A 15,574-nucleotide genomic window follows, 5' to 3' on the forward strand; every position below is an offset into this window, starting at 1 on the left:
TAGTTATATGTTTGCATGTAGGGGCGATATTATAGTAGTTACATTCTTGCACATAGGGGGCAGTATTACAGTAGTTGCATTTTTGTACTTCGGAACAATATTATAGTAGTTATATTCTTGTGCATAAAGGACAGTACTCTAGTAGTCACATTCTAGAATGCTGCAGACAGTATTCTAGTCTTAATTATATTTTATAACTAATATTACCTGTAAGATACAGAAAATTAGGAATTAGAAAGACAAGACATGTGAACACTGCACACAGCTGGTGTTATTTATTGCAACATTCATTATTAGGGTATTTAAATTTGGAGACCAAAAGTTTTAGGGGCCAATAGTTCCTCGTTAATTTTTTTAGTCTGGAGCCCCGAGCATGCGTGATCTCTTCCCCACCATCATTTGTGGAAGGAAAGTCGGGAGGCCACCATACACATATGGTCGATCCCAATTAGTGGGTTCAGGACAGGGATGGGGTACATGAGGTTTCTTCCATAATCTGCAGCAGCTTCTTATATTAGTGTAGATTTACCTGAGTAAAGAGGCCCTACATATACACATAAAAGACGACAGTGACATGCCAAGCCAAAGCAGCATGTGGCACCAAGACAAAAAGGGAACAATATAATTTCATTTGTGACATGACGTGGTATTTTCCAAGTCTAACAAGGTAATTTTACAGTGGCCGAGGCCAGAGACTCCTGCATTGTGCAATGTGCCTTTAGTTATGAAAGTGTAATACCGTAAGGATTTTAATCTCCACAACAAGGCCATTTTCTCCTTAGCATGCTGCCAATTCACCTGGCATTGATTAAGTGGCACCGGCCCATGCAGACAGAATGATTACTACCGTTTGCACAAAAATTGATTTAAAAACTTTGCAAAGAAAAAAGAAAAATAAAAAAAAAGGTATTGTCAAGTGTTTCAGATTGATCTGGGGAGTTGAAAATATGGATCTTCTGTACATTAAAAACTACACATGATGCATCAACGCCGAGCCGAACATTGAGAAGCGTTAACCTGACATCATCTACAGTATAAATCGCAGCTGAATGAGCCTCATGTATCTCATTACCAATTCACATAAATAAATTGCTTTTTGACAATAAACAGCTCGGATGTTTAAAGTCAAAGTCGCCAAAAATAAGACGTGGAATGGTGAAGGAAAAATGTTGGATCTTAGCATTGCGGAGTTAACAGTAACTTCTTTCCCTTTGTATTTCACTCATTGAAAAGCAATCTAGATAGACAGAAAGGTTGTGCAAGAGGTTGTCCCACCTTGATGGAGAACAGGGATCCCAAAGGTTCCCAAATTAACAGAACAGGGGTCTAGCATGTGTGCCAGGAACAGCCAATGACAAGCCTTCAGCCATCTCTGGCAGTCCTTTTAAAATGAATGTAGTGGCAACCCCTGCTTCACTCATTCAGTGACACCTTCCTCCTTCTAATGAACATGAGGGTTTCCATGGTCAGACTTGCACCTCCTTTATCCTATGACTAGGGGACAACTTTAAACTTCACAAAAGTTCTTTAACCCCTTAGTGACCAAGCCTCTTTGTGACTTAATTACCAAGCTAAATTTTGGAAATCTGACACTTGTCCCTTTAACATAGAATAACTCCGTAAAGGTTTTGCATATCCAAGTGATTCTTACAAGGTTTTTTCGCCACATATTGTACTTCATTTATCTGGTAAAGATAGACCGATAATATAAATATACACAAATTCTGTCATTTTTCACATTTGCAATTCATAGGTGTAAGAATGATACCCCCACAAATGACCCCATTTTAAAAACTACACCCCTAATGTATTCACTGAGGGGGGTCATTAGTATTTTGACCCCACAGGTTTTTTTTTCAGGAGTTAATGTAATCTATAGTACATATGAAAAATGAGAGTTTATACCCCCAAAAGGTATACCCCTGTTTGTCCTGTGTTCAGAAACATACCCATTGTGGCCCTAATATTATGTCCGTATGCACAACAGGGCCCAAAATGAAAGAAGCAGCCTGTGGCTTTCAGACCAATTTAGCTTGAAGGTGATTTAGGCCCCATTGCTCACTTGTAGAGCCATTGAGCAGCCAAAACGATAAAGAACCCCCACAAATGACCCCATTTTAAAAACTAGACCCCTTAACGAATTCCTTTAGGGGTGTACTGCGTATTTTGACCCCACAGTTTTTTGAATGAATCTAAGCAAAGCAGAAGGCAATTGTGCCAATTTAAAAATGTTTTTTTTTTTCTACAGCAAATATACGAATGAAGACTTTCACCCCAAAATGGATCCCCCTGCTTGTTCTGTGTTCAGAAAGATACCCATTGTAGCCCCGATCTGCTTACTGCACATATGGTTAGGCCTATAATAGAGGGAAAACCCGTTGGATTTCAGGGCACAACTGGATCCATTCCAGGCCACATTGCTCACTTGTGCAGGAAAAAAAAAATTGACTCTCAAAAAAAAAAAAAATCATCCCCCAGCCCCCCTCCGCGCCCTTTTCGGCGTTCCCTAAATCTTAGATAAAAGTAATAATGTGAACTGTGTGGTTTTTCCGTAGACAGGGGTAATTACGGAGGCTGGTTGGGATGGGCACATGGGGCAATAAAAGCTAGCATTCCTCCTCCTAGAATATTTTTTTGGGGGGCATTTCTTGACCTAAGTAGCAGGGAAGAGGGGGGAAAATTGCGACCCTGTGAGTCTTCATAAGCTTGCGGAGGTGCGACGGTCTCGCACAGAAGGCGTTCAACAAGCTGCTCCTGGAACTGCAGGAAGGCGAGCGTTCCCGGGGCTTCTTGTAAATTACGTATTACAGGTTAGCGGTCTGAATAAAGCTGGGCTCACGCAGCCCTATGTGGAATCTGCTTGCAGAGGCCCGCAGCAGATCCCAGCTGTGAGCCCGGCTGTGACCCTGCGTACGGCCGCGTAATGTACTGTGCATAACGCGTGCTCACAGAGGCGGTCATGCGCAGTTCACTGTTTTTTGTTTATATTTCCCGCAATGTTGCTTAGCGATCACATGGGGGCCAGCAGCCCGTATACAATGTAGTTGTGTATGGGCTGCGGGTATGTCTGCGACCATGGAGCACAATGGGCTCTATGTTGCGGATATCCACCGTAAAATAGAACCTGCTGCGTTCTCTTTTCTGCAAGTGGATTATGTCATTTTATCTCCCCTCACAGATGAAACTTTTTAAACTTTTTTTTTTCTCTTTACTTTCTATGATCACCGTTATCTGATGGACAACAGTGATCATGTGACCGGGAACCATATACAGCGGTCCCTGGTCACATCTCTCTGAACTCTGCTATCTTTGACAGCTGGGTGCAGGGAGATTTTAAAATTTGCAGAAGCCGGCAGCAGGTGCAGATGCAGAACATCACAGAAGACGGGGGGGGGGGGGAAGCGGGGGTGGGGGGGAAGGATTTTCAGCTGCCCTCATGAATTTCATCCATGGGGGCAGCTTAAACTAACTTTTTTTCCACTTTTCCGTGATCGCTGTGATTCATTGGATAACGGCAATCATGGGCCCGGGGAGCACTCACCACGGGCCCGGGGAGCACTCACCACGGTCCCCGGTGATATCTCCTGCCTCCCGGCTACCGTCAGTAGCCGGGAGATTTGAAATTTGCCGAGGCTCCTGGCCTTCTGCGTGTCAGGTCCTTTCTGGACTAGATTGCCGCGGGACATTACTGAGGACAGGGGTGAGTACGCTCAGATGCCATTTTTCTGTAGTATTCGAAAAAAATATATATATTAAAAAAAAAGCAGTCGAAAAGTCACAATTTGTCTCAAAACTGTACAAATAAAAATTACAACTCTTCCTGCATCGTGCTGATCCAGGTAAGGCTCCTGTTCACGGGCATTGTGATATACAGCGGCGGATTTCTGCCACGGGAGAACACTGTCACTGTGATGTTCACCACGATTTTCCGTGATGAACTTAAGATAGGCTCATTGCAGAAAATTACGGCATGCCACGATTTTATAAGCGGGCGGAAAACCACCACGATTTTCCATTCGTGTACACTGGAAAGCGTTCATTGAGTTACCCACGTGCAGATCATCGCCGCGGGTAACGCAGTGAAATATCGCCCATGGACAGGAGGCCTAACTTATATTTACCGAAGGATGAGAACTGTAAAAACAAAACCCAAAAAACAGTAGCGGAATATCAGGACATTTTTAATCCACCCTACCCCCCAAAAATACTTCTACAACATATTATATGCACCCCAGAATGGGGTCATTAAAAAAATACAACTTGTCCCCCCAAAAACAAGTTCTTAAACGACTATGTCAACAAGTTACGGCTCTTGCAGTACAATGAAGATTGCTGGGTCCTTGGGACACAAAATAGGCTCGTCACTAAGGGGTAAAGCGATTACGGCCGAGCTGGAAGAGCACTTGTGTCAGACAACACAAAGCCAAGCTAAGTGCCGGTACCACTTCCCAAACCAACTTGAACTTTCTTCAAGCAAGAACAAAAACTAAAAACTGGCAGTAAGACCAGCTTCACACGGGCGAAAGCGCAGTTGTGCACGCCTCTGCACTGCGTTTTTGGGGGGAAATGAACAAAGTTTTTTGCACAGGTATCGGCGTATTTTACTGCAGTTTTTACCCCCACAGGGCATGTACATTCGCACGCAGGAAACAAATACACTGATTGACATGACTACTGTATATACTCTAGTATAAACAGAGTTTTTTTTAGCACTTTATGCTGAAAAGCCCTCATTTGCTTATACGCGAGTGATATAAAAGACCAACAAAAAAAAAACAAACGCAATACTCACCTCCCAGCCAGCGTCTGTCTCCGACGCAATGGTTTCCCCAGTGGTGCAGCAAACTGCTTGAGAATTCTCCCCACTCCCTGGCTTGGTTTTGAATTCCCGCGCCTTCAGCTCTATGTAAATAAGCGCTGTGATTGGATCGAGCGACAGCCAATCACAGCCAGCGCTCGTTTATTCACAGCCATTCAGTAAATGACATCACTGAATGGCTGATTGGTTTATCGAGCACCAGCTGTGAATGGCTGGCGCTCGATCCAATCACAGCGCTGACGGTAGGGGAATTCAAAGCAGAGCAGGGAGATGACAGTGGGGAGAATTCTTAAGCAGCTTGCCGCACCGCGGGGAAGACCATCACGCGGGGGACACAGACGCCGGCTGGAAGGTGAGGATTGCGTTTTTTTCTTTACCTTATACCCGAGTATAGCTCGGCTTATACTCGAGTCAATAAATTTTACCAGTTTTTTTGTGGTAAAACTTATTGACTCGGCTTATACTTGAGTCGGCTAATACTAGAGTATATACGGTAATTAGTTCCAGTTGCAATTCTGCAATATCATGCATCTCCTTGTGTATTGCGCACCCCTCATCGACTTCTATGGGGACTTTTTGTGCGCAAATATGCACAAGGTTTTAATTTTTATTTTATTTTATTTTTTTTTGCACACAACTGAAATGCGCACACAAAATGTGGAAATGTGAATGAACCTATTGAAATCAATGGATCCTTTTATTTGTCTATCACACGCGCAAATACACCCCTGCCAAGCCGGCTTAACGTTCAACTCCCCAAAACACCAAGTAATGAGGAGGACTATGATTGTTAAGAACACGATCATTTCTTCTTACCTTGTCCTTGTGGCGTTTCGCCGAAGGGATTCACTTCAACCTGAGTAGCATCGACTTTCAGGAAAAGCTCGTACAGTCTCTTAATCTGATCCGCGGCCTGCGTTTCATTAAACACAACACAAATTACAATGCTGAGGTCGTCGCGGAAAAGGACGAGCAACATATAAAATATTAAAATTGTTCTATTACACACTTGGAAGCTTTACAAATGAGGATTCAAGAAGAAAGACAAATGACGTCTTTAGCGGAGGATATATTATACCACCGAGCCGTCGCGCCGAGGTGAATGTTCGTCGGTAGTATTAATTACGCTTTAATGTTATAGTAAGAAGGGATTTGATGCACTACTTAATCAACACACAAATACGTTTATATGGAGAACATGACAGCCGAGTTTACTCATTTATCTTACTGCGCAAAGTTTTAGCAAATGTAACAAGTTCTTCTAGTAGGAAAATGCCATTATATTGCCCCACAAACACAACTAAATACAGTTCTGTTCCATTGCTTATCCAGATCCAACCTATTCCCCATGCAAACGAAGGTCGGCACAATGCCTCTGCAGCATCCACTATTGGAAGGCCACTTCCCTAATGTCCATGGACAGACCGTTTCAAGGTTTTTGCCCTTCATCAATGTATAGTAGTTGTCTGGCTGGGCGAGAGGCCTGTGATGTGGGTTGGGAAGGGGGGTACCATTTCACCTTGTGAAAACCACCAAGTAGTCTTGGGAAGACTTGTAGGCCCATGCAATCCTCCTGAGAAATTTGCCATGCACATTGGAGATGGTACAATGCCTCTGCAGCGCCACTTATTGGAAGGTAGTGACCCAATTCACAGGCCTCTCATCCAGCCAGAACTCTACTGTACACTAACGAGGGGGAAACAAAACAAAAAAAAACTCAAAATATATCTGTGTGTACATGTTCTGGAAAAGACTCTGGCTATGGCTTATACTCCCAGTCATTGTTACAAGGCTTGTTAGAAGTTGTACATTGGCTTCTAAGGAAGCTGCCAATCGTTACAAGGAGTTTGGTATAGAGCTTATGTTAAAGGGGTCGTAAACAGTAATAAAATAGGTCCTGGTGCATCAAGCTGTCAGTAGTCCAGAAAGTTCAGATTTGCAGCCCTATAAAACGCCTACAAAGCTCAGCCCCTACACAATCAAAATTGACTTCCCGACTGAGTAGAGAAGTAATTTTAGTTTTAAGATGTCTACTGTTTCTGGCTTTTCCAGTGTTTGGGGGCCATGAAGGAGGTGGTTAGACTTTCCTTAGTGGGTAGAGAGCAAAAGGCTCCATTCCTAATCACTTTCTGCAGTGTGACAGGACATATTATTTTGATTGAAGAGGGCTCTGCCATTAGGGAAAGCCGCTGCCATAAATGTGTAGAGTGGTGGTACATGCCACATCAACATGATGTCAGTACCCCAGCAAGATATTGCCTAAAGAATTGCACTGCCTCCGTCGGCTTGGCTTCTTCTCATAGTGCTTCGTGGTGCCATCTCTTCCCCAAGTAAGCAATGTGCCCGGTCAACCACGTGATGTAAAAGACAATGTGATTCATCGGACCAGACCGCCTTCTTCCATAGTCCAATTCTAATGCTTCCATGCCCAGAGTATGCCATGTGTGATCTGACGCCTTTCTGTTTTATCAAAGCTAAAGAGTTGTACCAGAATTGTAAGTATACGGGATATTGAAGAACTTGTTAATTGGTGCGGATCCCATAGAAATCATGAGAACGGGGGTCCAATGTCCCCCTCTTCTCATTACAGTGGGAGTGCTTCTCCCACCGGCAGCGACCTCACAATGAATGGAGCGCTGGTCTAGCATGCGTGGTCAGCGCTCTATTCATTTCAATGGGGCCGAAGGAAATAGCTGCGCAGTTAGCGCTTGGGTATCTCAAGAGTCCAATTGAAAACAAATAGAACATCGCTCCATCCAATCTCACTGTGGAAAAGCAAGCCCACAATGAGGATGACTGATGACCTGGGACTCCCGTTCTATGTATTGGTGGGGGTCTCAGCGGTAAGACTACCACGGATCATCAAGTTATGCCCCATCATACGGATAGGGGATAACTAGCAATTCTGGTATAACCCTCTTAAACGGGTTGTCCCGCAGAAGCAAGTGGGGTTAAGCACTTCTGTATGGCCATATTAATGCACTTTGTAATATACATCGTGCATTAAATATTGGCCATACAGAAGTTATATACTTACCCCCTCCCGGTGCTGGCGTCCCCGTCTCCATGGCGACGACCAAACTTCTCCTCTGGTCGCCGGAACAGTCGCGCTTGCGCAGAGCCGATTCCTCTTCTGGATGGTCCGGGCTCACGAGCTGTGTCCTGGCTCCTCCCCCTTCGCGTCATCGCGTAGCTCCGCCTCAGTCACGTGGTGCCGATCAGCCAATGGTGTGGCTGGAATCGGCAGTGGGGCGCAGACTGCAGAAGAACATCCACGGTGCACCATGGGAGAAGACCATGGCAGCGGTATTCCTTTGCAGGTACTGGGCAAAAAAAAATTTTTTGTCTTTAGGCACGGGACAACCCCTTTAACTCTTTCAGCTATTTGTGCTATAGTAGCTGTTCCACGAAATCAACTAGTCTTCACTTACCCGACATGTCAATGTGCCTTGGGCGCCCATAAGCCTGTTTCTGGATCCCCAGCTGTGCTTCCTTGGCCAATTTTTGGTGGGTACTAACCACTACATACCAGGAAAACACCCCCCAACCCATTGAACTATCACAATTTGTCTCAGCCCCTTCCACTGATCTATTTCTCCTGCTTCCAACACATCAGGTTCAATAAGTGACTGTTGACTCACTATACCGTTACTAATATATCCCACCCCGACAGGCTCCGCTGTAGCGATATAATCAATGTTATTCACCTCAGATACCATTGATCGGTGTATAATGGCAATTAGAGAGTAATTGTTAGTATTTACAGTCAAGAATAATTGCTTTAAAGATTTACAAAGACAGACGGGTCTTGTTATATTCAGCGGGGAAAAGATCTGTTCCTGAAATAAGTACGGTAATATTTCAGAATACTGTGCCCGAAGAAGCAGAAAATCTGTAATAATCCGTAATACAAGTACTGCAGGTCTTTAAAACATAAATAATGATGGATCTACAGCAGACAAGATGAAATAAACCTGGTGCGGCTTAGTTATAGGCAGTGCGCGGTATATATATTAAATCACGTTTAGGATGAACAATGCACGTTGTCAGGATCCTGATACTCCACTGATATCAACAATGAGATTCCTATTCGTATTCCCAAAGCGGAAAACGCACACATAAAACAAAAACACACACAGAAGGAAGATGTGTCAGTCCGGGTCTGGGGAGGCAGAAACGCAGCGGCAGATGTATCCATCCCCTGAAATTTGTCATCCAACTGCTCCATGATTTCAATTGTTTAAGGTCGACTTGTTGGGTGTAATAACACTTAGGTTATTGGCGTGCTGGGGTTTGAGTAGACTCGTGACATGAGATAACAGCCCTCAGTTGGAGACCGGTCTCCCAGCAAGGCTGCCACTCATTATAAAATTGTGTAGACGGCGGTAACTCAGGTGGATAATACTCATACGGCCAAGTGCTACTTGAACAGCGGGGGGGTCTAGTTAACTTCTAACTGTCCACAGCAAACGCCAGGAGAGTGGGGATCCAACCTGGCCACGCTCATCAAGCTGCAAGAGCTCGGCTAGTTTGGGAGTCGGAGAGGAGCACAAACCGCGGAACCAAACACTACCTATATCCAAACACTCAAAAGGTGTAGGAGGAATGCATAAAATTAGAGTGAATGACATTATTAACCCCTTAGTGACAAGGTCTTTTTGCACCTTAACCCCTTGAGTGGCACGCCCGGAAATTTTCCGGGACGAGCTCCACTGCCGATAGTGATAGCCCGGAAATCTTCCGGGCTCTATGTATCACTATGGGACCTGCAGAGCACAATGCCACAAGCTGTGACATTGTGCTCAGCCTGCACAGTCCCACAGAGAACAAAGCAAGGGCTATGACAGAAGCAGAAGATATTGCCGATATGTCGGCAACCTTCTGCTTCTAAGTCTCCTGCTTTGTTTATAGGTTGCCATAGAGACCATCGGCTTGTCAGAAGCAAGCCGATGGTCTCTGTGGCAGGGAGACCTAGTGCTTGGCTGCCAGAGGACAGCTAGGTACTAGCTCTTACAGCAGAGATCAGAGAAAACCTCCGATCTCTGCTGTGTTAACCCTTTACATGCTGCAGTCTATGTGACTGCAGCATGTAAAGGGCTGTCACTGCAGCATGTAAAGGGCTGTCACCATCGCTTCCCCGCCCCAGAATGTGATCAGGGGGTCCTGATGGGTCTCTGTGGAAGTCCACTAAAGGGACAAAAAAAAAAAAAGTAAAAACAAAAACAAAAAAAAAAAAGGTAAAAATTTAAAAAATAAAATAAATACAATTAAACACACTTGTCTACCTTTACTTTGTGAAAAATGAAAAATAAAATTACACTTGTGGTATCTCTGCATCGTAATGACCCAGAGAAGGAAGTTAGTACATTATTTAACCCCTTAATGAAACGGTCCCTTTTTTTCTTCTTTCTTTTTTTCCTCCCCCCGTTTAAAAAATCATAACTCCTTTATTTTTCCATCGCCGTACTTGAGCAAGGGCTCATTTTTTGCGGGACGTCCTGTAGTTAACGTTGGTACCATTTTGGAATACATACGTCTTTTTGATCGCTTTTTATTGCATTTTTTCTGGGAGACAGGGTGATTGAAAGTGCATTTCTGGCGTTCTTTATTTTTTTTTCGGATTACGTTCACCGTGGGGGGTAAATAATGCACTATTTTGATAGATCAGACATTTACGGATGCAGCGATACCAAATATGTATTTTTCTTTTATGATTTAGATTTTTTTATTATATAGATATGGCAAAAGGAGGGTGATTTAACTTGTATTACTTTTTTTCCGTAATCTCCCTACAAATCTTTTCACAACAGTTATGTAATACATTATATATACCCAAAAATGATGCCATCAAAAAGTACAACTTCTCCAGCAAAAAACAAGCCCTCACATGGCCGTGTCAATGGAAAAATGAAAAAAAAGTTATGGCTCTTGGAACGCGACTGCAAAATTAGTTGAAATTAAATGATTGGCCCATTTAAAAAACCTGCCCTGATGGGCACAACAGGGGGGAAAGAAACCCGCCACTCAAGGGGTTAATAATCACCTAATGCTTCAGTTTTCTTCATTGTCGTATTCCAGGAGCCATAACTTTTTCAATTTTTCCATCAACATAGTGGTATGAGGGCTTGTGGGACAAGTTATATTTTGTAATGACATCATTTTGTGGTATACATATAAAGTATAGCTTATTAATTTTTTTTATTTTTTTTTGAGGGGAGATTGTGCAGAAAAAATACAAATTCAGTTTTGTTTTTTATTTTATTTCATTTTTACAGCATGTGATAATATTCTCCTCTAGGTCAGCACGATCCGGTGACACCAAGTTCATACTTTTTTTTAGGTTTTGCTATTTTTGTACACAAAAACCATTTTTTGTTTTGTTTTCAAGATTGGTTTTTGTGTCGGTGCATTCCAAGAGCCATAACACTTTCATTTTTCAATCAAAGGAGCTCTATGAGGGCTTGCTTTTTGAGGGATGAGCTGTAGTCTACATTTATCCAATTTTTAGGAACATATAACATTTTGGTCACTTTTCATTCCATTCTTACTAGAGGCAAGATAAACAATCTGAATATTGTCCTTTCTCTTTCCTTTTTAACAGTGTTCACAGGGCCCAACAAATATGTAAAATTAATTCTGCAGGTCAGTACAATTACATCAACGATATTGTTATATTAGTATATAGTCTTAAAGGGGTTGTCCCGCGCCGAAACGTTTTTTTTTTTTTTTCCAACACCCCCCCCCCCCCCGGTTCGGCGCGAGACAACCCCGATGCAGGGACCTAAAGAAAAATCCGCACAGCGCTTACCTAAATCCCCGCGCTCCGGTGACTTCTTACTTACCGGCTGAAGATGGCCGCCGGCATCTTCTCCCTCCGTGGACCGCAGCTCTTCTGTGCGGTCCATTGCCGATTCCAGCCTCCTGATTGGCTGGAATCGGCACGTGACGGGGCGGAGCTACATGGAGCTACACGGAGCCCCATTGAGAAGATAAGACCCGGACTGCGCAAGCGCGGCTAATTTGGCCATTAGACGGCGAAAATTAGACGGCAACCATGGAGACGAGGACGCTAGCAACGGAGCAGGTAAGTGAAAAACTTCTTATAACTTCTGTATGGCTCATAATTAATGCACAATGTACATTACAAAGTGCATTAATATGGCCATACAGAAATGTATAACCCCACTTGCTGCCGCGGGACAACCCCTTTAATATCTTGCTACTTTTAAAGATTTTTTTTTGTATCATCACATTCAAAGACCCCCAAAATTCTTTCCCATGAATTGCGCCATGTGAGTTTTTTTTTAAGAAACTAATTCTACTTTTTGTTACCATTTGGCGATCCATGTGTTTTTTTTTTTTTTTTTTTTTTTTTAAATCGCTTCCTAAACAGTTTTTACGCGAAACTTTATTTTTCTCCCACTAGGGGGCTTGAAAATCTCTACATTTGATGGGTCTTATAACACACTGTTATATTCCAGTACAGCAATGTATTATATTAGCTATGAAGGTCAGGCTGGGCTTCATAGGCCACCATAAACTCCAGACCCAGAGGCCAGATGGCATTGTGCATTTTTTTTCTGATGACGGTCACCATGCAGTGTAACTAATTAATTACTTTGATAGATTGGACTTTTACATACCTGGAGATATTGAATGTTTTTTTTTTTATTATTATTATCCATACAGGAAATGGAAGGAGTGGATGTAAAACTTTTCATATCCTTTATTTCAGAGAACAGGAAGGCAGGCGAGTATGAATATCATATTCCCAAACTCAGCGGCTCCTGTCCTATGATCTCATCATCTTAGTTTATGGTTCTCATAGGATCTGACAGGTTCCCTTTAAGGTCATCACCAGACCAGTTGCACATAGTATTTGGGCACAACTTAAACATCTATTTCAGATTACATTGTAGATGAAGATATAGAGCAGCAAGGGTAAAATAATCGCTCCCCTCACCTGTTGCCTTAGAGGACCTTTGAATCCCAAGTTGTCGGCCATCCGCAATGCTTGACTGTCTTGTATACCTTCAAATATATCGATTTCCTCCTTTTAAAGCAACACAGAATAGATAGAGTGTAACGCAAAGAAATCCAAATATTAATATCAGATGTAAACGAAAATTAATATGCGTCTCAGCACCAGGAAACTCCGAGTTGAAACAGGTGCCCAAAGGGTACATTTTAATTATGTCACCATGCTTTTGAATGAAGTCCTTCTACAACAAGACGGTGGCATGGTGACAAGACAATCTGACACTACTTCTCACATCTAATTACTGGGCAGATGGCTTTGACAAACATTATGCATCTAATTTTTATGACAGGCTGCGGATTCTTATCAGTGTTCATGCCATGACCCAACAACGTTATTACAAAATATGTTTTAGGCAAGGTGGGGGTGGAGGGGGGGGGGGTCTCGTTTGGGTGCTGATCATCATTCTTACACTCAGCTTCAAGGAAATGTAAAATAAGGATCAAACTATGAATGAACAGCTATGAAACCGCATCTCAAATGAAAAACCTAAAGGGGTCGCTTTAAAAGACGATGGCTTATTCTCAGGGTAGGTCATCAATACCTGATCACTGGAGGTATGCCACACAGGGTCCCCATCAATCTGCTGTTTGTCAGGCCTCTGATTCAGTGTATAGTTCAGGAAGCAGATAGCTCCATACACTTTTCAGTGGCCTAGGAAGGTTTTGCAAGCACTGCTCCTATTAAAGTAAATGGGCGCTGTGCCTGCAATACCACATCGAGCCACTACACAATGTATGGAGCTGTCCACTTCCTGTACCTTATACAGAAACAGAGGCTTAATGAACTGCTGATTGGCCAGTTACCAAACCCCCACAGATAAACTACTTATGAGGCAGGTCATGAATCTTTCTAACCTGGACAACCAAATCAAGCAACTACTTTTGTTTTCAGCTCCTATGCAGAAAAATGTCTTCATGGTTACGTAAACACAAAAAAAGACTGTGTAGTCCAATCCTACTAAATATTTATTCATTAGGTAAAGAAATAGGAGGCAGCTAGAAGGGAATATGACCACAGGTGCAGACGACACTGGGTTTACTTGTAGTCTGTTACCATGGAGACACATAGCACTGCATAGAAGTTCCTGACACTAAACGTTAGGTGTTTTTGTTTTTTTTTTAATCAGAAAACTATATGCAACGTTGTATTTTTTTAATTAGATACGTAGCAGTGGACATAATCTTTAAAGAGGTTACCCAAAAAAGCCAAAAAAAAATAAAAGTTTTGAAACCTGCTCAACTTACCTCTCCCTCCCCCACCCCCATCCTCCCATCCAGCTCAGTTCCTCCTTGGTCTTCACTTTCTGCATCAGCAACATCTCATTACAGAGGACATGTGAGCACTGCAACTAATCACTAGGCGAAGTGAGCCAATGATTCGCTGCAGTGACCACATGTCTGGCGTAATGCAGAACTGGGGGCTGGCAGACCAGTGGGGGGGGGGGGGGGAATCAGGTGAGGAGAGTATGACTTTTTTGTATTGTTTTTGCCCCCCTCCTGGGCAGGTTTCAAACTTTTTTTTAACCTTTTTTTTACACCTGGATATCCCCTTTAAAAGCATAGACTGGTGTGAGACGATTTAACAAGTAACCAGAATGGCTTCTTGAGGGTGAAATCAAACCCTATATTAAATTTTATACAGTATGCCTATGTAGCAGTAGGTACAGGTTGACCTAATCTCTATTAAATGACAGGCAACTGTAGGGAATAACACCTCCACCCAAATATCTAATTACTCCAGCTTATAATGGATCCTATTCCTTATAATTAATTATTCCTTATATGGGTAGTCTGGAGAAAAACAATTAATTGGAAATCTGTTCTGCGCTGTAAGAAAAAGTAAAGTATCTACATGGGTGATATTCACATACAGGCTCTGTGCAATTGTGAGACACAGACATTATGCATGAAAAGAACCCATCAATTTCAATGGGTTCATTTACATAAACGATTATTTTTTTTTATTCGCACCGATCATGCAAGATCCAAAAAATTACAGCATGTCCTATTATTTTTGAGCATTTCTGCTACAAGAATTGCCCATTATTTCCTATGGGAACGTGAGAAGATATGGACAGGAGTACAATATAAATGATGCTCACCTTAAAAATAAGTTCTGGCGTTTTCTCAGCTACTTCTTCAATGTCAACACCACCTTGAGGGCTGCCGACGAGCACGGGGCCATTGCACGCACGGTCCATTAAAATTGCTAAATAAGTTTCTCTGGAGATGTCCAAGGCCTCTGCCACCATCACCTAAAATATTAATTGTGTCAATTAAAACCCAGCAGTCATGAGTCAGCAATAATCACTACTTCAGCAGTAATTACTATAATGACATAGAGCTTTGCTGATGTCAGCAGCTCATCGCAAAAAAAAAAAAAAAAAAAAAAAAAAGAAGATGCAGATGAACTTTTTGACAATTCCTTTGGACTTTATTTCTTATTTCTCCCTGTCCAAGCAGCTTCAAAAAAAAAAAAAAAAAATGATGCCTTTATCATGATCTCCTTCAATGTCTTGGCAGCTGAGGGGATGGTAATGCACATATATCCCAGGTGGTTCCAAGGGTTGGATAACGCCAAAACATAATTTAGACTGAAGTCCCACGGGTGGAGAACGCCTCATTGACTTACAATAACAACTATAAGGACGGTGATGGAGGTGCGGCCGTTATGGATGAAGAACTCGCGATATCGGGAGAGGTCGTATATTCTGG

The 15,574-nt window shown here is 42.7% G+C and overlaps 1 protein-coding gene across 1 annotated transcript in view; it reads right to left on the reverse strand.

The window, feature by feature from the left end:
- Positions 1-15,574, reverse strand: part of SUCLG2 (succinate-CoA ligase GDP-forming subunit beta) — a 210,751-nt gene that overhangs the window by 121,713 nt on the left and 73,464 nt on the right. The window contains exons 5-7 of the mRNA XM_066596666.1: positions 14,962-15,114; positions 12,783-12,872; positions 5,636-5,732 (exon numbers count right to left, since the gene is read on the reverse strand). Coding sequence (XP_066452763.1) covers positions 5,636-5,732; positions 12,783-12,872; positions 14,962-15,114 — 340 coding nt within the window. The remainder of the gene's footprint in view (positions 1-5,635; positions 5,733-12,782; positions 12,873-14,961; positions 15,115-15,574) is intronic.

Source organism: Eleutherodactylus coqui, chromosome 3 (genome assembly GCF_035609145.1).
Source record: "Eleutherodactylus coqui strain aEleCoq1 chromosome 3, aEleCoq1.hap1, whole genome shotgun sequence".
Classification (NCBI taxonomy): Eukaryota; Metazoa; Chordata; class Amphibia; order Anura; family Eleutherodactylidae; genus Eleutherodactylus; species Eleutherodactylus coqui.